Consider the following 12768-nt stretch of genomic DNA (forward strand, 5'->3'; position numbering starts at 1 on the left):
GTGTTTTCCGAAATTTCAAAGAGCCTTTCAAATTCCCTGTCCCATAGGACCTCAGGCCAAGCCTGAGAAGCAAGTGCCTCCTGTTATAAAGGGGCAGGGGAGGGGAAATGGGGCTCAGAGAGGGCAAGAGCCTTACTCAAGGTCACGCAGCACTCAGTGGAAGAACTGGGATCCAAAGCCAAGTATTCAGACCCCAAGCTTGGCCTTCCCTCCACTACATTGGTGGGTCTCAAATTTCAGTGTGATAAGACTCCTAAAGAATTGTTTGAAATGCAGATTCTACGCCTTCATCCCCAGAAACCCTAGTTCATTCAATTCAGAGTGTTGCCTGGAATAGTCAAGAGTCAGTGAGGACTCTTTGGGTACAAGTGGCAGAAATCCAACTCAAACTGGCTTAGGCAAAATTGAGAATTTACTTGCTTGTGAATTAGAAAAATTCTGAGGTTGAAAAGTTTTGGGCATAGCCAGATCCAGGTGTTCAAACATGTCTTCAGGAATCACTTTGTCTCCATTGCTCAGCTCTGCTGTCCTCTGTGATGGCTTCCCTCTAAGGCAGTCCCTCCCTTCATGATGTCAGAATGGCTCCCAAGAGCTCCAGTTTCCTACATTCACACCTGAATCTATACTCACATCTATACCTACATCTACATCTATTTTCATATCCACAGCACATACAGCCACATCTATACCTACACCCATATCAACAGCTACGTCTACATTCACACCCACATCTACAACAATGCTTATAGAAAGAGAGTGCTTTTTCCCTAATTTTCCCAGCAAAACCCCAGGGCAGACTCCGCCTCGGATAAGATCACATACATACCTATAACTGAACCAACCACCGTTAGTTGTCAGGAGGACATGGAATTTCCTAATGAGCTGGTCCTGTATCAAGTTGTCAATCCCTGAAGACAAGAGAGGGGTTAGCCCCCCAAAAGCCCCACTGAAGGCTGGGTTCCTAGGGAATATCCAGGCACGGTTATCAGAAGAGGGCTGGATGCTGAGGAAGCAAGAGCAAAAAATATTCATCAAGCCCAATTCTCAACTAGAATGATCACACAAATCACCTGGGCCTCGTAATGTACATTCTGATTTTGGAGGTGGGGCCTGAGGTTCCTCATTTCTAACAGCTCAAATAGGATGATGCTGCTGGTTTCCATGCTGGCCATGCTCCGAGTAACCAGGCACTCTGTTACATTTCTAACTCACTTCGAGCCACTCTGTGGTCTCCACCCTGCAGAGAGGCCCTGGGTTATACAAACTTCTTCCCTCGGCCTCTCCCCACCCCATCCCATGGTTCTGAAACCCAGCCAAACACCAGCATCACCTATTTGGGAAAAAGTGAAAGTCGCTCAGTCCTATCTGACTCTTCGTGGCCCCATGGACTATATAGTCCATGGAATTCTCCAGGCCAGAGTACTGGAGTGGGTAGCCTTTCCCTTCTCCAGGGGATCTTCCCAACCCAGGGATCGAACCCAGGTCTCTCACATTCCAGGCAGATTCTTTACCATCTGAGCCACCAGGGAAGCCCAAGAATACTGGAGTGGGTGGCCTATCCCTTCTCCAGCAGATCCTCCTGACCCAGGAATTGAACTGGGGTCTCCTGCATTGCAGGTGGATTCTTTACTGAGCTATCAGGGAAGCCCATTTGGGAACCACTTGTCAACATATAGGGGTTTCCCTTGTGGCTCAGCTGGTAAAGAATCTGCCTCCGATGCTGGGGACCTGGGTTCATCCCTGGGTTGGGAAGATCCTATGAAGAAGGGAAAGGCTACCCACTCCAGTATTCTGGCCTGGAGAGTTCCATGGACTATATAGTCCATGAGATCACAAAGAGTCGTCCATGACTGGACTTTTTTTTTTTTTCATTTTGTCAACATATTGACAAAGTGAGTGACTTTCACTTGTCAGCATATTGCAGACTCAGCTGTCAAATCACTGTCCCCTGTGTTCTTTGGTAACCTTTATAAGAGGATCCACATAATAATACTCTTTTGAATTTAGTGCTCAAAAAATTTGTTTCTGTCAGTAAATTGCCATGCTTCCCGGGTTTTATGTTAACAATGTACAATTTCCCGTTTTATCTTGGCTAGTAGGAAGCTCAGAGATAAATCTAGTTCCCAATGGCAGAAACAGTAGCACCCCAGGCTTCTGATTCAATCATCTTTCCTTTCAAATGGTGCAACAGAACCCTTTTTGAGTCTTAAAGTGCTCTGTACATGGTTTATTATCATAAGCCTCCTCAAATTCTCTTTGAAAGACAGTGCTTCTATGAAACATTCTTGGATTTCCCCAAATCTTTATTGAAATCCCTCCCTCTCTTCAAAATTCAACTGATTATCCTGCCGCTCAATTATTATACACAGGTTGTTTTTACTATGAACAAAGTAACATGTATATGTTAGTGAAAGAACCTGGATATGTATTAGATTCACAAAATGGCTTGATATTATATATGTCTTGCAGGTTGTTCTTCTCACTCAACAAGTATTTTAGAAGTTTTTGCATGGCTCTGACTGTCTTTGCCAATACCTCACAGCTCCTTGGGAACATAATTTTGAACGTAATTTTGTGTGTCTAGTCTTTACATCCCAGCTGGAGCAGGAGCCAGGAGCCAGGTCCAGATGCCTTTATCTTCGACTGACTACAGAAAGCATGGGCTCTGGGCACACATTTACTCACTGACCATGTGACATGTGACCATGTGACATGTGACCATGTGACACTCCTACTGTGTGCCAGCAAGGTGCTGAGTTGAGCACCAAGGAACACAAACATGAGCAGGACCCATCTCTGGGGTGCTGCTGTGATGGCAATGTTCTATATCTGCACTGCTGAGTAGATAGCTTCAGCCACAGGTAGCTCTCTCTTTTTAATATTTATTTATTTCTTTGGTCGGGTCTTAGTTGCAGCATGCAGGATCTTAGTGGTAGCATGCGGGTATCTTCAGCTGTGGCATGTGGGATCTAGTTCCCTGGCCAGGATTCCAACCCAGGCCGCCGTGCATTGGGAGCACAGTGTCTTAGCCAGTGTGGACCTGGACCACAAGGGAAGTCCTCACAGACAGCTCTTGAGCACATGAACCATGGCAAGTCCTAGCTGAGATATGCTGTACATGTAAAAAACACACTGAGATATGAAGACTCAACATTAAAAAAAAAAAAAGAATATAAAGTATCTCATTGATCATTTTATGTTGATCACATTAATAATAATTTTGACATATTGGGAAAAGTAATACATCTTAAAATTAATTCCCTCGTTTCTTTTTACCTTGAAAAAACACGGCTATGGAAAATTTTAAATTATATACATGGCTCAAATTACATTGCTGTGTCTAGTGGTCATGAAAATGAGCATTTCAGAGGCCACTCCAGGCCAAGCAGTGGAGTGGTTTTCTTGGTTTAGGGGGAAATCACATTTCATGCAAATTTGACTCTTGCCCATATACCACTTAAAAAAAATACTTCATTGTGCAAAAATTGAACTAACAGGAATTCCCTATTTTAAGAAATTAACTTCTCAAGTATTATGTCTCTAAACTTGAGGGCCAAAGGACTTGCAAACAGTGTTCCCCCAGGGCAGGGCCACATCTGCCAGTAAATGGAAATGATATGATTAGCGCTTCTGTAGAACTTACTGTGTGGCAGATGCCTTCAGACTTCCAACTCACTCTGTGCTCACCACCACCCTGGATCATGTGTTTATGTGTTAGGAGACCTACTCCTCAAGACCCTGTGGCCATGTTGAGTATGTAAGTTGACGATGTAACGAATACCAAATACATGCTCAGAGAGGTGGAGGGAGATGCCCTACCTCCCACAGCCATCCTCTTCCCAGATCACCCTTAACTTAATCAAAATATATGAAATGGAATATGATTTTCTGTCATACAAAACCTCACAATAAGCTGTTTTATTTCCCACAACTGTAATACATACTTATCACAAGCCAGAGAGGTATTGGTTTTCATTTTCAGTTCATATGAGTATGTTATAAAACAGTGATTAATTGCAATAATTTTTCAAATTAATGATCCAGCGCTCCAGGAGTCTGGATCAGTTCCTTACTTTATTTGAAAAAGGAGAATGAAGCAGAAACCGCTTAAGTCTTAAGGTGGTAAACTCTTCCCAACTCCCACCAGGACAGACAAAAACATCCTTGTAAATGAAAAGAATCTTTAAAAAAAATAAGTAAATAATTCCCATAAACCTAGGAATTTGGGTTTTTTCCTTAAGCCACAAACACATGTTCATTCTAACAAGATAAGTATAACTGCTTTAGAAGAAAATTGCAATTGTGCAGAGATGAAGAAAACAATTACTTCCTTATGTGACTTCTCAGCAAACACTGGCACATTTTGAGAAAAGAATAAAAGGTTTCTACCACTTTAACGATGAAGTTTTGACTCTGATCAGATCAATGTGTTTTCTTTAAGTGTCTCTAAATTTTATAAATCCATCAGCAAAGTCCGTCAGCTCTACCTCCAAAATATCTAAGTTGATGATCCAAGGGATACCAAAATGTCTCCTGACCCTTTCTGTTCCTTACCTCCTCAGTAGCCACCACCCCAGGCCAGGCCACCATCAAGCATCTCGAGCCTGGACTTCTGACCTATTCTCCAAAGGCTGTACTCCAACGAGCAGCGGAACAGCTGACAGGGTTATTTAAAGTGTAGATTGACTCCTGTCATCCTTCTACATGAAACTTTTCCTGGTTTCTCATCAGCCTTAGAATGCAATCCAAATTCCTCACCACTGTAAAGATGGGGCAGCCTCGTGGTATACTCTCTGTTCCCTCCTGCCTGTGATCTCCAGCCACACTGGCCTCCTTTCAGTGTCTGATTCTCTTCAAGCACATTCCAGCCTCAGGGCCTTTGCACTCACTGTTTGCACTCACCTGCTGGGAACACTGGGAACACTGTTCCCTCAGAGTGTTACATAACTGACTCCTTTGTGTCAGTTAGGCCCCAGGTCCAAACCTCCTGAGAGAGGCCTTCCCCAACCACCCTGTCTAAAGAGGCCCCGCATGGCTGTTCCCTATCAGCATCTTCTTTGAGCATCCTCACACGTTTCACTAACTAAATTTATCCTATTAATTATTTGCTACCTGTTCTTTATCTGTGTCTCGCATCCATCTCCAGAGTGAGCTCCAATAGGGGCGTGAACTTGCTTGTCTTAGTCATGATTTAGCAAACTGCTCAGTAGGGAATTCCCTGGTGGACCAGGGGTTTGATCCCACGCCTCCACTGCAGGGGGCATGGGTTCAATCCCTAACTGGGGAACTAAGATCCCATATGCCATGTGGTGCAGCCAAAACAAATACATAAATAAAAATGTAAAGAAAGAAAAGTGCTCAGTAAATGTTTACCCAGTAAATGAATGAATGAATGAATGATCAAATAAATCCACCAGAGAAAGAAGGGAAGGAAGTAAAAGAGGGAGGGAGGGAGGAAAGAAGGAAGCTGTTACAAGGCAATTATAAAGTGATATGAGGGGATGGTGACTTGATTGTTTGAGCCACATTATGTGACCTGGTCTCTATCATTTAATATAAATTAACTTATTATATATGAGAGTATAGTCTTACTGTTGGCTCGGAGCCTGACTCTAGACTATTTCCCCACCCACGTACTTTCTCATCCTCCCAATACCCTGAGAGTAGGCTGCATTATTATCCCCATTTCGCTGATGAGGAACTGAGACTAGGGAGCGGGGGGAGTGATAGGTGAGCAGTTGGTGTGGGGGCTGGGGGAGGGACCAAGCATCAGCTCAGGCTTTCTGCCCCCAGAGTGTGTTGAATTTTAATGATCATCACAATTTATTCTCTCAATAAACTTCCTGTCGCCGGGGTCCTTGGTAGCATGACTTTGACAACTTGTCAGCTCTGTGTGGGTGCGTGGCAGACGTGGATATGGGGAAGTCCAGAGATGACAAGGGCAGAGTGAGCTCCATTAGGTGAGGGTGAGGTAGGGGTCTGACACAGGGAGGGGAGCCAGCCTGGCGACAGGGTGTCTCATGCCCAGCATCAAATAACTCCCCCTTGCGGGGATCAGAGCAAGCTGGGCTCATCTTCCTTCTCTCTACCGCAGGATGGGGTGCGTGAAGTCCAAGTTCCTCCGGAATGGAGGCAAGGTCTCAAAAACCGAGCCCAACACCAACCCACACAACCCCGTGTATGTGCCGGATCCCACGTCCTCGGGCAAGCGGGTGAGTGGGGGATGAAAGGGGACACCGTCGGCTATCCAGGGCTGCCCCATGCTGCCCCAAACTGCTCTCACAGTTCCCTGTTCTCCCAAGGGTGAGCAGGGTGAGTTTGGGAGCTGACCGGTCACCAGCAGCGCCCTGACTCCCCAGGATACACCAGCACCGAACACCTGGGGCAAGGGCATCACTGCTTCTTGTCCCGCTGCCCAGGCCTTGGCCCCTCAGCCTGGGTGACCACATCCCAGGGGGTATGGCCGGCCTTCCCACCTGGGCAGTACCAGGAATCAGTGCTGAGGGTAATGAGCGAGCAGCTTAGTCACAACAGCAGTTGAAGAAATGACGGTAATGATGACAACATCAGTATCATGGCGATAACTGTAATAACAATGGTAGTAACAACAATACTAACAACAATACAACATGGCGATAACTGTAATAACAATGGTAGTAACAACAATACTAACAACAATACAACATGGCGATAACTGTAATAACAATGGTAGTAACAACAATACTAACAACAATACAACATGGCGATAACTGTAATAACAATGGTAGTAATAATAGTAACAACAATACTAGTGGGAGTATAGTAGCAATGAGGTAGGAACTACAGCACAGAGTCGATGAGCGAAGTGGTAATCCTAGCAGAGGTATCTGCTCACTTCTGCTACACTTACACACAGAGCTTACGATGAGCCAAGTACCATCCTAAGTGCAAGACGCTTATTAACACCTTTAATCCTCACAATAGTGCTCTTGTGGGCCACAAGTTGCTTTATACCCATTTTAGAGATGAGATGCAGACATTAAATGACATGCTGAAGGCTGCATGGTTAGTAGGGATTCAAACTCAGCACATGTTCCGGTGTCCCAGAGGTCGGAACAAAGTCACAGAGGCAGAGCCAACTGCTAGCGAGAGGAGCAGTGGTCCTGTGGCAGCAGTGAGGGCCTGGGGGCGGTAGTTGCCACAGAAGTCACCCTACTAGTCATGGCAGTTGTGATGGTTCAAAGAGCAGTGACAATAGTAAGAGCGGTGGTTACAGTAATAGCACTAGTAAGGGGGGCTGACAGTGCGGCTACTGCTGTTAAGAGCAGCAGTAACAGTTGTGATGAGCATTATTGTTCTTTGAAAAATCTCCTATGGTCTGGGCACTGGAGTGAGCTGTTTCTGTATCATTAATTCTCACCAAAAGCCGTGAGGCTGGAGTTAATGCTTCTTATAGCCAGGGTGACAGAGGCTCAAAGTTAAAAGGCTCCCTGGGCTCATGGTGCTGGGAGGCAGCAGAGCTGGGTCGTTCTAAACGCAACGCTGGGGTTCTCTCTCCTCTGGGGTCCTTCTGTCCATCCCCTTATCTGAAGCTCTCCCGGCAAGCACAGCCTCCAGAGGCAGGGGTGCACTTCTTCCTGGGGCTCCTTAGAAAGTTCTCCCTCGTGTTGAAGGGAGGCCTGTTACCCCATAACCCTTACTCCTGGATCCTATACCGCCCCCCTCAGTCCCGCCCCAAACACATCCACTACCTCTGCTCCGTGAGAGCTTGTAGAGATGGAAGGCAAAGATCTTATCCCAATCCAGCCTTTCCTTCCAAATCATCTTTCACACAACATGGGCTCCTGGTCTCTCTTTACTTGCTTGCCCTTCTCCAGGCGTGATGCCTAGAACAGGACTAATTTTGGAAACGGGAGAAGAGGGGAATGGTCACCTCCCGTCTTCTGACACTTGACCTCCATTAATACAGCCTGAGTTTACAAGAACTTCCCACACTGGTGATGTCCTGAGGTGACATCCTAAACCCTAAGTCCCTCCCAGGTCAGCTTCTCTCCTAACTTGCGTGCCCCGGGGCCCTTTCTGTGGCCAGGGCTCCAGAGTCTCAGGTTCTCTGAGATCCCCTGACTTGTCCCCAGGGGGAAGTAGAGGTTTTCTTTCTCCCACCAGTTTTTGCCTGTTCTCTCTGAACATCAAGTTTAAGGGACATTATTATCAGCCATTCATTGCTCTGCTCATGCGGAACTTTGATTTAGCAGTAATGTAATAATTGAGAAAGGATTTCCAGGTCAAATCAGCTTGCAAAACACTGGGCCACACACTCCTTTCTGTAGGACTTCCCAGAGCCTTTATGAATCTTTGTAATGGGCTTTATACATCTCCCCAAAAAGGGTATACTTACTGTTTCCCAAACCTGTTTTTTTAAATTAGCATTTACTTACGGGTGTGACATACAAATTCATTCTCTTTGAAAATAAAAAATCACAAATTACAGTTAAAACTACAGTGTCTGCTGACCAATGCCCTCCTCCCTAGAAATACCACACCCCAGCCCAGAGGTAACAGCGGTTGTCAGTTTAGCAGGGAACCTTGCAAACCTCCTTCCATGAATTTACTCACAGCTGTACAGTATGTGTCCACAGAAATTGTTTAGGCTGTGTGAGTATGTGTTTTATACCAGCGTATCATTTTTACCATTCTGAAGAACTAGCTTTGTTTACTCAACAATGTACCTTTGAGGTCTCGCTGTGTCAGGAATGAAGTGGCCTCCCTCGTATAAGAGCTTCTTAGAGCAGCTCCCTTAATTTGGTGCCGATTCCCCTTTGGATGGACGCTTAGGTTTTCTGTAGTGGAGCCTTTATTCATGGGCCAGCTGGTAGACCTAGGATTTCTTTAGACTTGGAAAACTCTGATCTGGACCAACCCCCCTCACTGTATGTTGAGGGGAAGGGACAAGTCAGTGTCCCCCAGTAAGTGTAAGGCAGAGCCTACAACCCTAGAGCTCTGCATCTTTGTCCTAGCTGTGCCCCTAATGTGCTGTGTTACCTGGGGCACTTCCCCAGCCCTCTCTGGGCCTCCTCCCATGACACATGGGGTTGGGATATCCTTTTTTGACACAAACCTTCCATGTCTCCACACACACTGTTGGATTCATTCTCTTCTCCCGTTTCTTCCCCACAGTGGCCTGACAGTAGCAATGGCAACCCGCCAGGGTCCACAGAGGGTAAGTAACTGGCAGGCACGTGCAGTGGAGTCTGGTGATTGTAGAGGATTAGGTTAGGTACTTGGTGAGAACCTAAGGCAAAAATCCAAAACAGTCAAAACCACCCTTGAAAATCCCCTAATTTGCCCCCAAAGTACTTAGTACAGGCCATTGTGTTTCTATAGCGCTATTTCACAGCATGACCATAACTCCATTAGCTTTGAACTCAAGAATGCACTATGGAAAGATGCTTACTTGTATCATGAAGAGACACATCAAGGGGTCCAGGGCTGGGTGCCAGGTGTTGGGGTGGGAAATACCCAGGGCTGTGGGTGTGCTCAGATCAAGCCTCACCATCCCATGTGTCTCCCTTCCCAACAGGTTCTGAGGATATCATTGTGGTTGCCCTGTATGATTATGATGCCATTCACCATGAAGACCTCAGTTTCCAAAAGGGGGACCAGATGGTGGTCCTGGAGGAGTGAGTCCCCATCCCACACCCCCTAAGACATAGCTATCTCCAACACTCAATTTTGCTCTCTTTTGTGTTTCAGTAGAGAACCTGATGGGCTATATTATACTAAAGTGTAAATGACTGATGAGAGTGTGATCATAAAAAAGGAAGAAGGGTTTCCTTTAACCTGGGTTTTAGCCACAGTAAAGGGGCTTGTGTGCTTGCTAATGGTGCACATCCAGGCAAGGATGGACAGCTGACAGTGCTTTCCTAGGGAAGCCTTCCTTGGACTCCTATGATTAAGTGGCAGGCTTACCTACAGAGCAGACCCTGTTGAGGTGACTTTGCATTCAGATCTGTGGATCTCTGAGTTTGCTACCTCCAATCTCCTATGATCCTCACCATCACTAGATGTAGTGTCTAATATGTACTGGGACTGCTTATGCTTGGTCAGACTCCTGAGCCCAGTCCCTTTGGCCAGCAAGCCACTGTGAGTCTGCCACAGGCACAGTCTGCCTAATATATAGTTAGTAAGGTCAAGGCCGCAAGTCCAGGGAATGAGAGTAAAGCCAAAGACCTAGGACTGTGGACTGTGAATGTAGGGATAGGGCTTGATTCCAGCCCCGGGGTTGTTGTAAAGATATTTGCCTTCATCATGGGGTGCAGGCTGGGGGCTGGAACGGTGGTGGCCCTGCCCTTTACCCTACCCACCTCCTGTTGTTGGGGGTATTCTAGGCCACGGCTGAGGGGTTGACCCCTTTGCTCCCTTCTGCCCCCCAGGTCTGGGGAGTGGTGGAGAGCGCGATCTCTGGCCACCCGGAAAGAGGGCTACATCCCAAGCAACTATGTCGCCCGTGTCAACTCTCTGGAGACAGAGGAGTGAGTATTCCATCTCCCTGCCCTGCAGAAGCAAGCATGAGCTGAGCCGGCCTTGCTTCCGCCTCAGGGCCTTTGCGTTCACTGTCTCCCCTGCCTGGCACACTCTTCCCGGAGCTCTTTGCCTGTCTGGCTCCTGCTCATCCTTTGGGTCTCAGAGAGGCCTTCCCTGGCCACTTAGTCTCAAGCAGGTCCCCGCTGTGACTCTGTGTGACTCCCTGCTTTACTTCTTCTGAACACTTCTCACTAGCAAAAACAATCTTGTTTCTTTGGTTGTCCCCAGTTCACTGTCTGCCTCCCCCCACTAGAATGGGAGCACATGAGGGTAGGGACATGGTCTGTCCTCTGCTGCATCTTGCACCCTTCACACAGGCTGGCATGCAGTTTGTGCTCAATGCATATTTGTTGGATGAAATATAACAGTTGTGCCAAGGAGGGTCCTCTGAGAGGCGAGCCAGCCCACATCCAGCTGGTCACCCCTCACATGACTCGTTCAGCCTGCCTGTGCCTGCGCCTCACTGAGCTCTGTGCCAGTTGGGGGCCACCGAGCCAATGAGACATCCTCCACCCTCAAGGAGATCGCTGTAACCCCTCATTCTTTACTGCGGGCTGTTTGTGTCTACCTTGACTCAGAAAACAGACAGATGTACTTCATCCTTCCATCCATCCATCCACCCAATCATCCCACAGACCCTTGAGCATCCACTGAACTCCCAGCTCTGTTCCAGGAATACTAGGTGACTCAGGCAGGCTTCCTCCCTGGAGATGTTCACAGTGTGGGGGGGGTGACCCTGACAAGTAAGAAGACGGCCACACTATCAGGCGGAAATAGATTCAATTCAGAATCAGCCAATCAAAAAGTCAAAACCTGACGGTCACCATGGCTTTATCTCCTTTGCCTCCTCCCTCTGGCTAGATGGTGTTGAGGGTTTGGGATGCTTACCTGTTAAAACAGGCTTTTCCTATCTTAAAGTCACCCCTTTCTTAGTGCACAGAAAACCTCTTCGCCCTGTGAAATCTGTCCTCTGTGGCCGTGAGGAAGCCCTCACTCCCAGCCCTGACCCTTCTGTCCTGGAATGCCCCCAGCACATGCCCTACATGCTGCAGGGGGTGGGGTGGCTGCTTCTCTGTCCTTCTAGGCTTTCTCCTGGGGCATCGGTGCTCTGCCCCCCTGCTCCAGGCTCTGAACACTTAGAGACTTCCTGCACCATTCCTCACCTTGCAGCAGCCTTGAAGCAGGCATGGCTGGTATTACTCCTTAAAGCAATATAACTGCTGAGTGGAAAAGGCCAGGCGCAGAGGACAGACATGGTGGGTTATCATTTGGGCGATAACTTAATGGCTGGTTCTCAACCTTGAGTGCATCAGCATCACCTAGAGGGTTAGTTAAAATGCTGGTTTCTGAGCCCCACTGCTCGACTGTCCAATTCATAACTGGCATTTCTAACAAGTTCTCAGGTGAGGTGGGTGCTGCTGGTCCAGGGACCCACCTTGAGAACCACTGACCTGAATACCCATATGAGTCTTGCACTCCTGGGCTCTTGTGTCCCCATCAAGAGACTGCTCACAGAGGCTGCCTCTGAAGAGAGCAGCTGGGGCCTGGAAATCAGCGTGGGATGGAACCTTACTTCCTCATCTGCCTTGAAATAGGCAGTATTTTCAAATGTTTCAAAATGCAAATGGTACAGAAGGACAGACTAAAGAGTAAAAAGTCTTCCCCCAACCCCATCCCCAGCCAGCTACTTCCCTTCCAGAAGCAACCAGTTTCTTGTAAGTCCTCCCAAATGCTTTATACTTGATTAAGAAACTACATGTATCTTCCTCCAATTTTTAAAAATATCAGAGTATAGCTGATCTAGAATGTTGTGTTAGTTTCAACTGTACAGGAAAGTGAATCCATTATACATATAGATAAATCCACTCTTTTTTAGACTCTTTTCCCATAGAGGTCATTATAAATATTAAATATAGTTCCCTGTGCTATAGGTCCCTATTGGTTATCTATTTTATATATAGTAGTATGTATATGTCAATCCCAATCTCCCAATTTATCCCTCTTCTCCCCTTTCCCCCTGGTAACCATGTTTGTTTTCTACATCTGTGACACTATTTGTTTTGTAAGTTCACTTGCATCATTTTTTTAGATTCCACATGTAAATGAATGTCATTCAATATTTGTCTTTCCTTTCCTGACTTACTTCACTTAGTATGATAATCTCTAGGTTCATCCATGTTGCAGCAAATGACATTATTTTATTCT

The 12768-nt window shown here is 46.6% G+C and overlaps 1 protein-coding gene across 2 annotated transcripts in view; it reads left to right on the plus strand.

The window, feature by feature from the left end:
* HCK (HCK proto-oncogene, Src family tyrosine kinase) overlaps positions 1–12768 on the plus strand; it is a 43165-nt gene that overhangs the window by 10257 nt on the left and 20140 nt on the right. For both annotated transcript variants that reach the window (XM_061127035.1, XM_061127036.1), the window contains exons 2-5: positions 6095–6212; positions 9157–9199; positions 9560–9659; positions 10413–10511. In XM_061127035.1, coding sequence (XP_060983018.1) covers positions 6096–6212; positions 9157–9199; positions 9560–9659; positions 10413–10511 — 359 coding nt within the window. In that variant the 5' untranslated portion in view covers position 6095. The remainder of the gene's footprint in view (positions 1–6094; positions 6213–9156; positions 9200–9559; positions 9660–10412; positions 10512–12768) is intronic.

The sequence above is a fragment of the Dama dama genome, chromosome 23, assembly GCF_033118175.1.
Source record: "Dama dama isolate Ldn47 chromosome 23, ASM3311817v1, whole genome shotgun sequence".
In the NCBI taxonomy this organism is placed as follows: domain Eukaryota; kingdom Metazoa; phylum Chordata; class Mammalia; order Artiodactyla; family Cervidae; genus Dama; species Dama dama.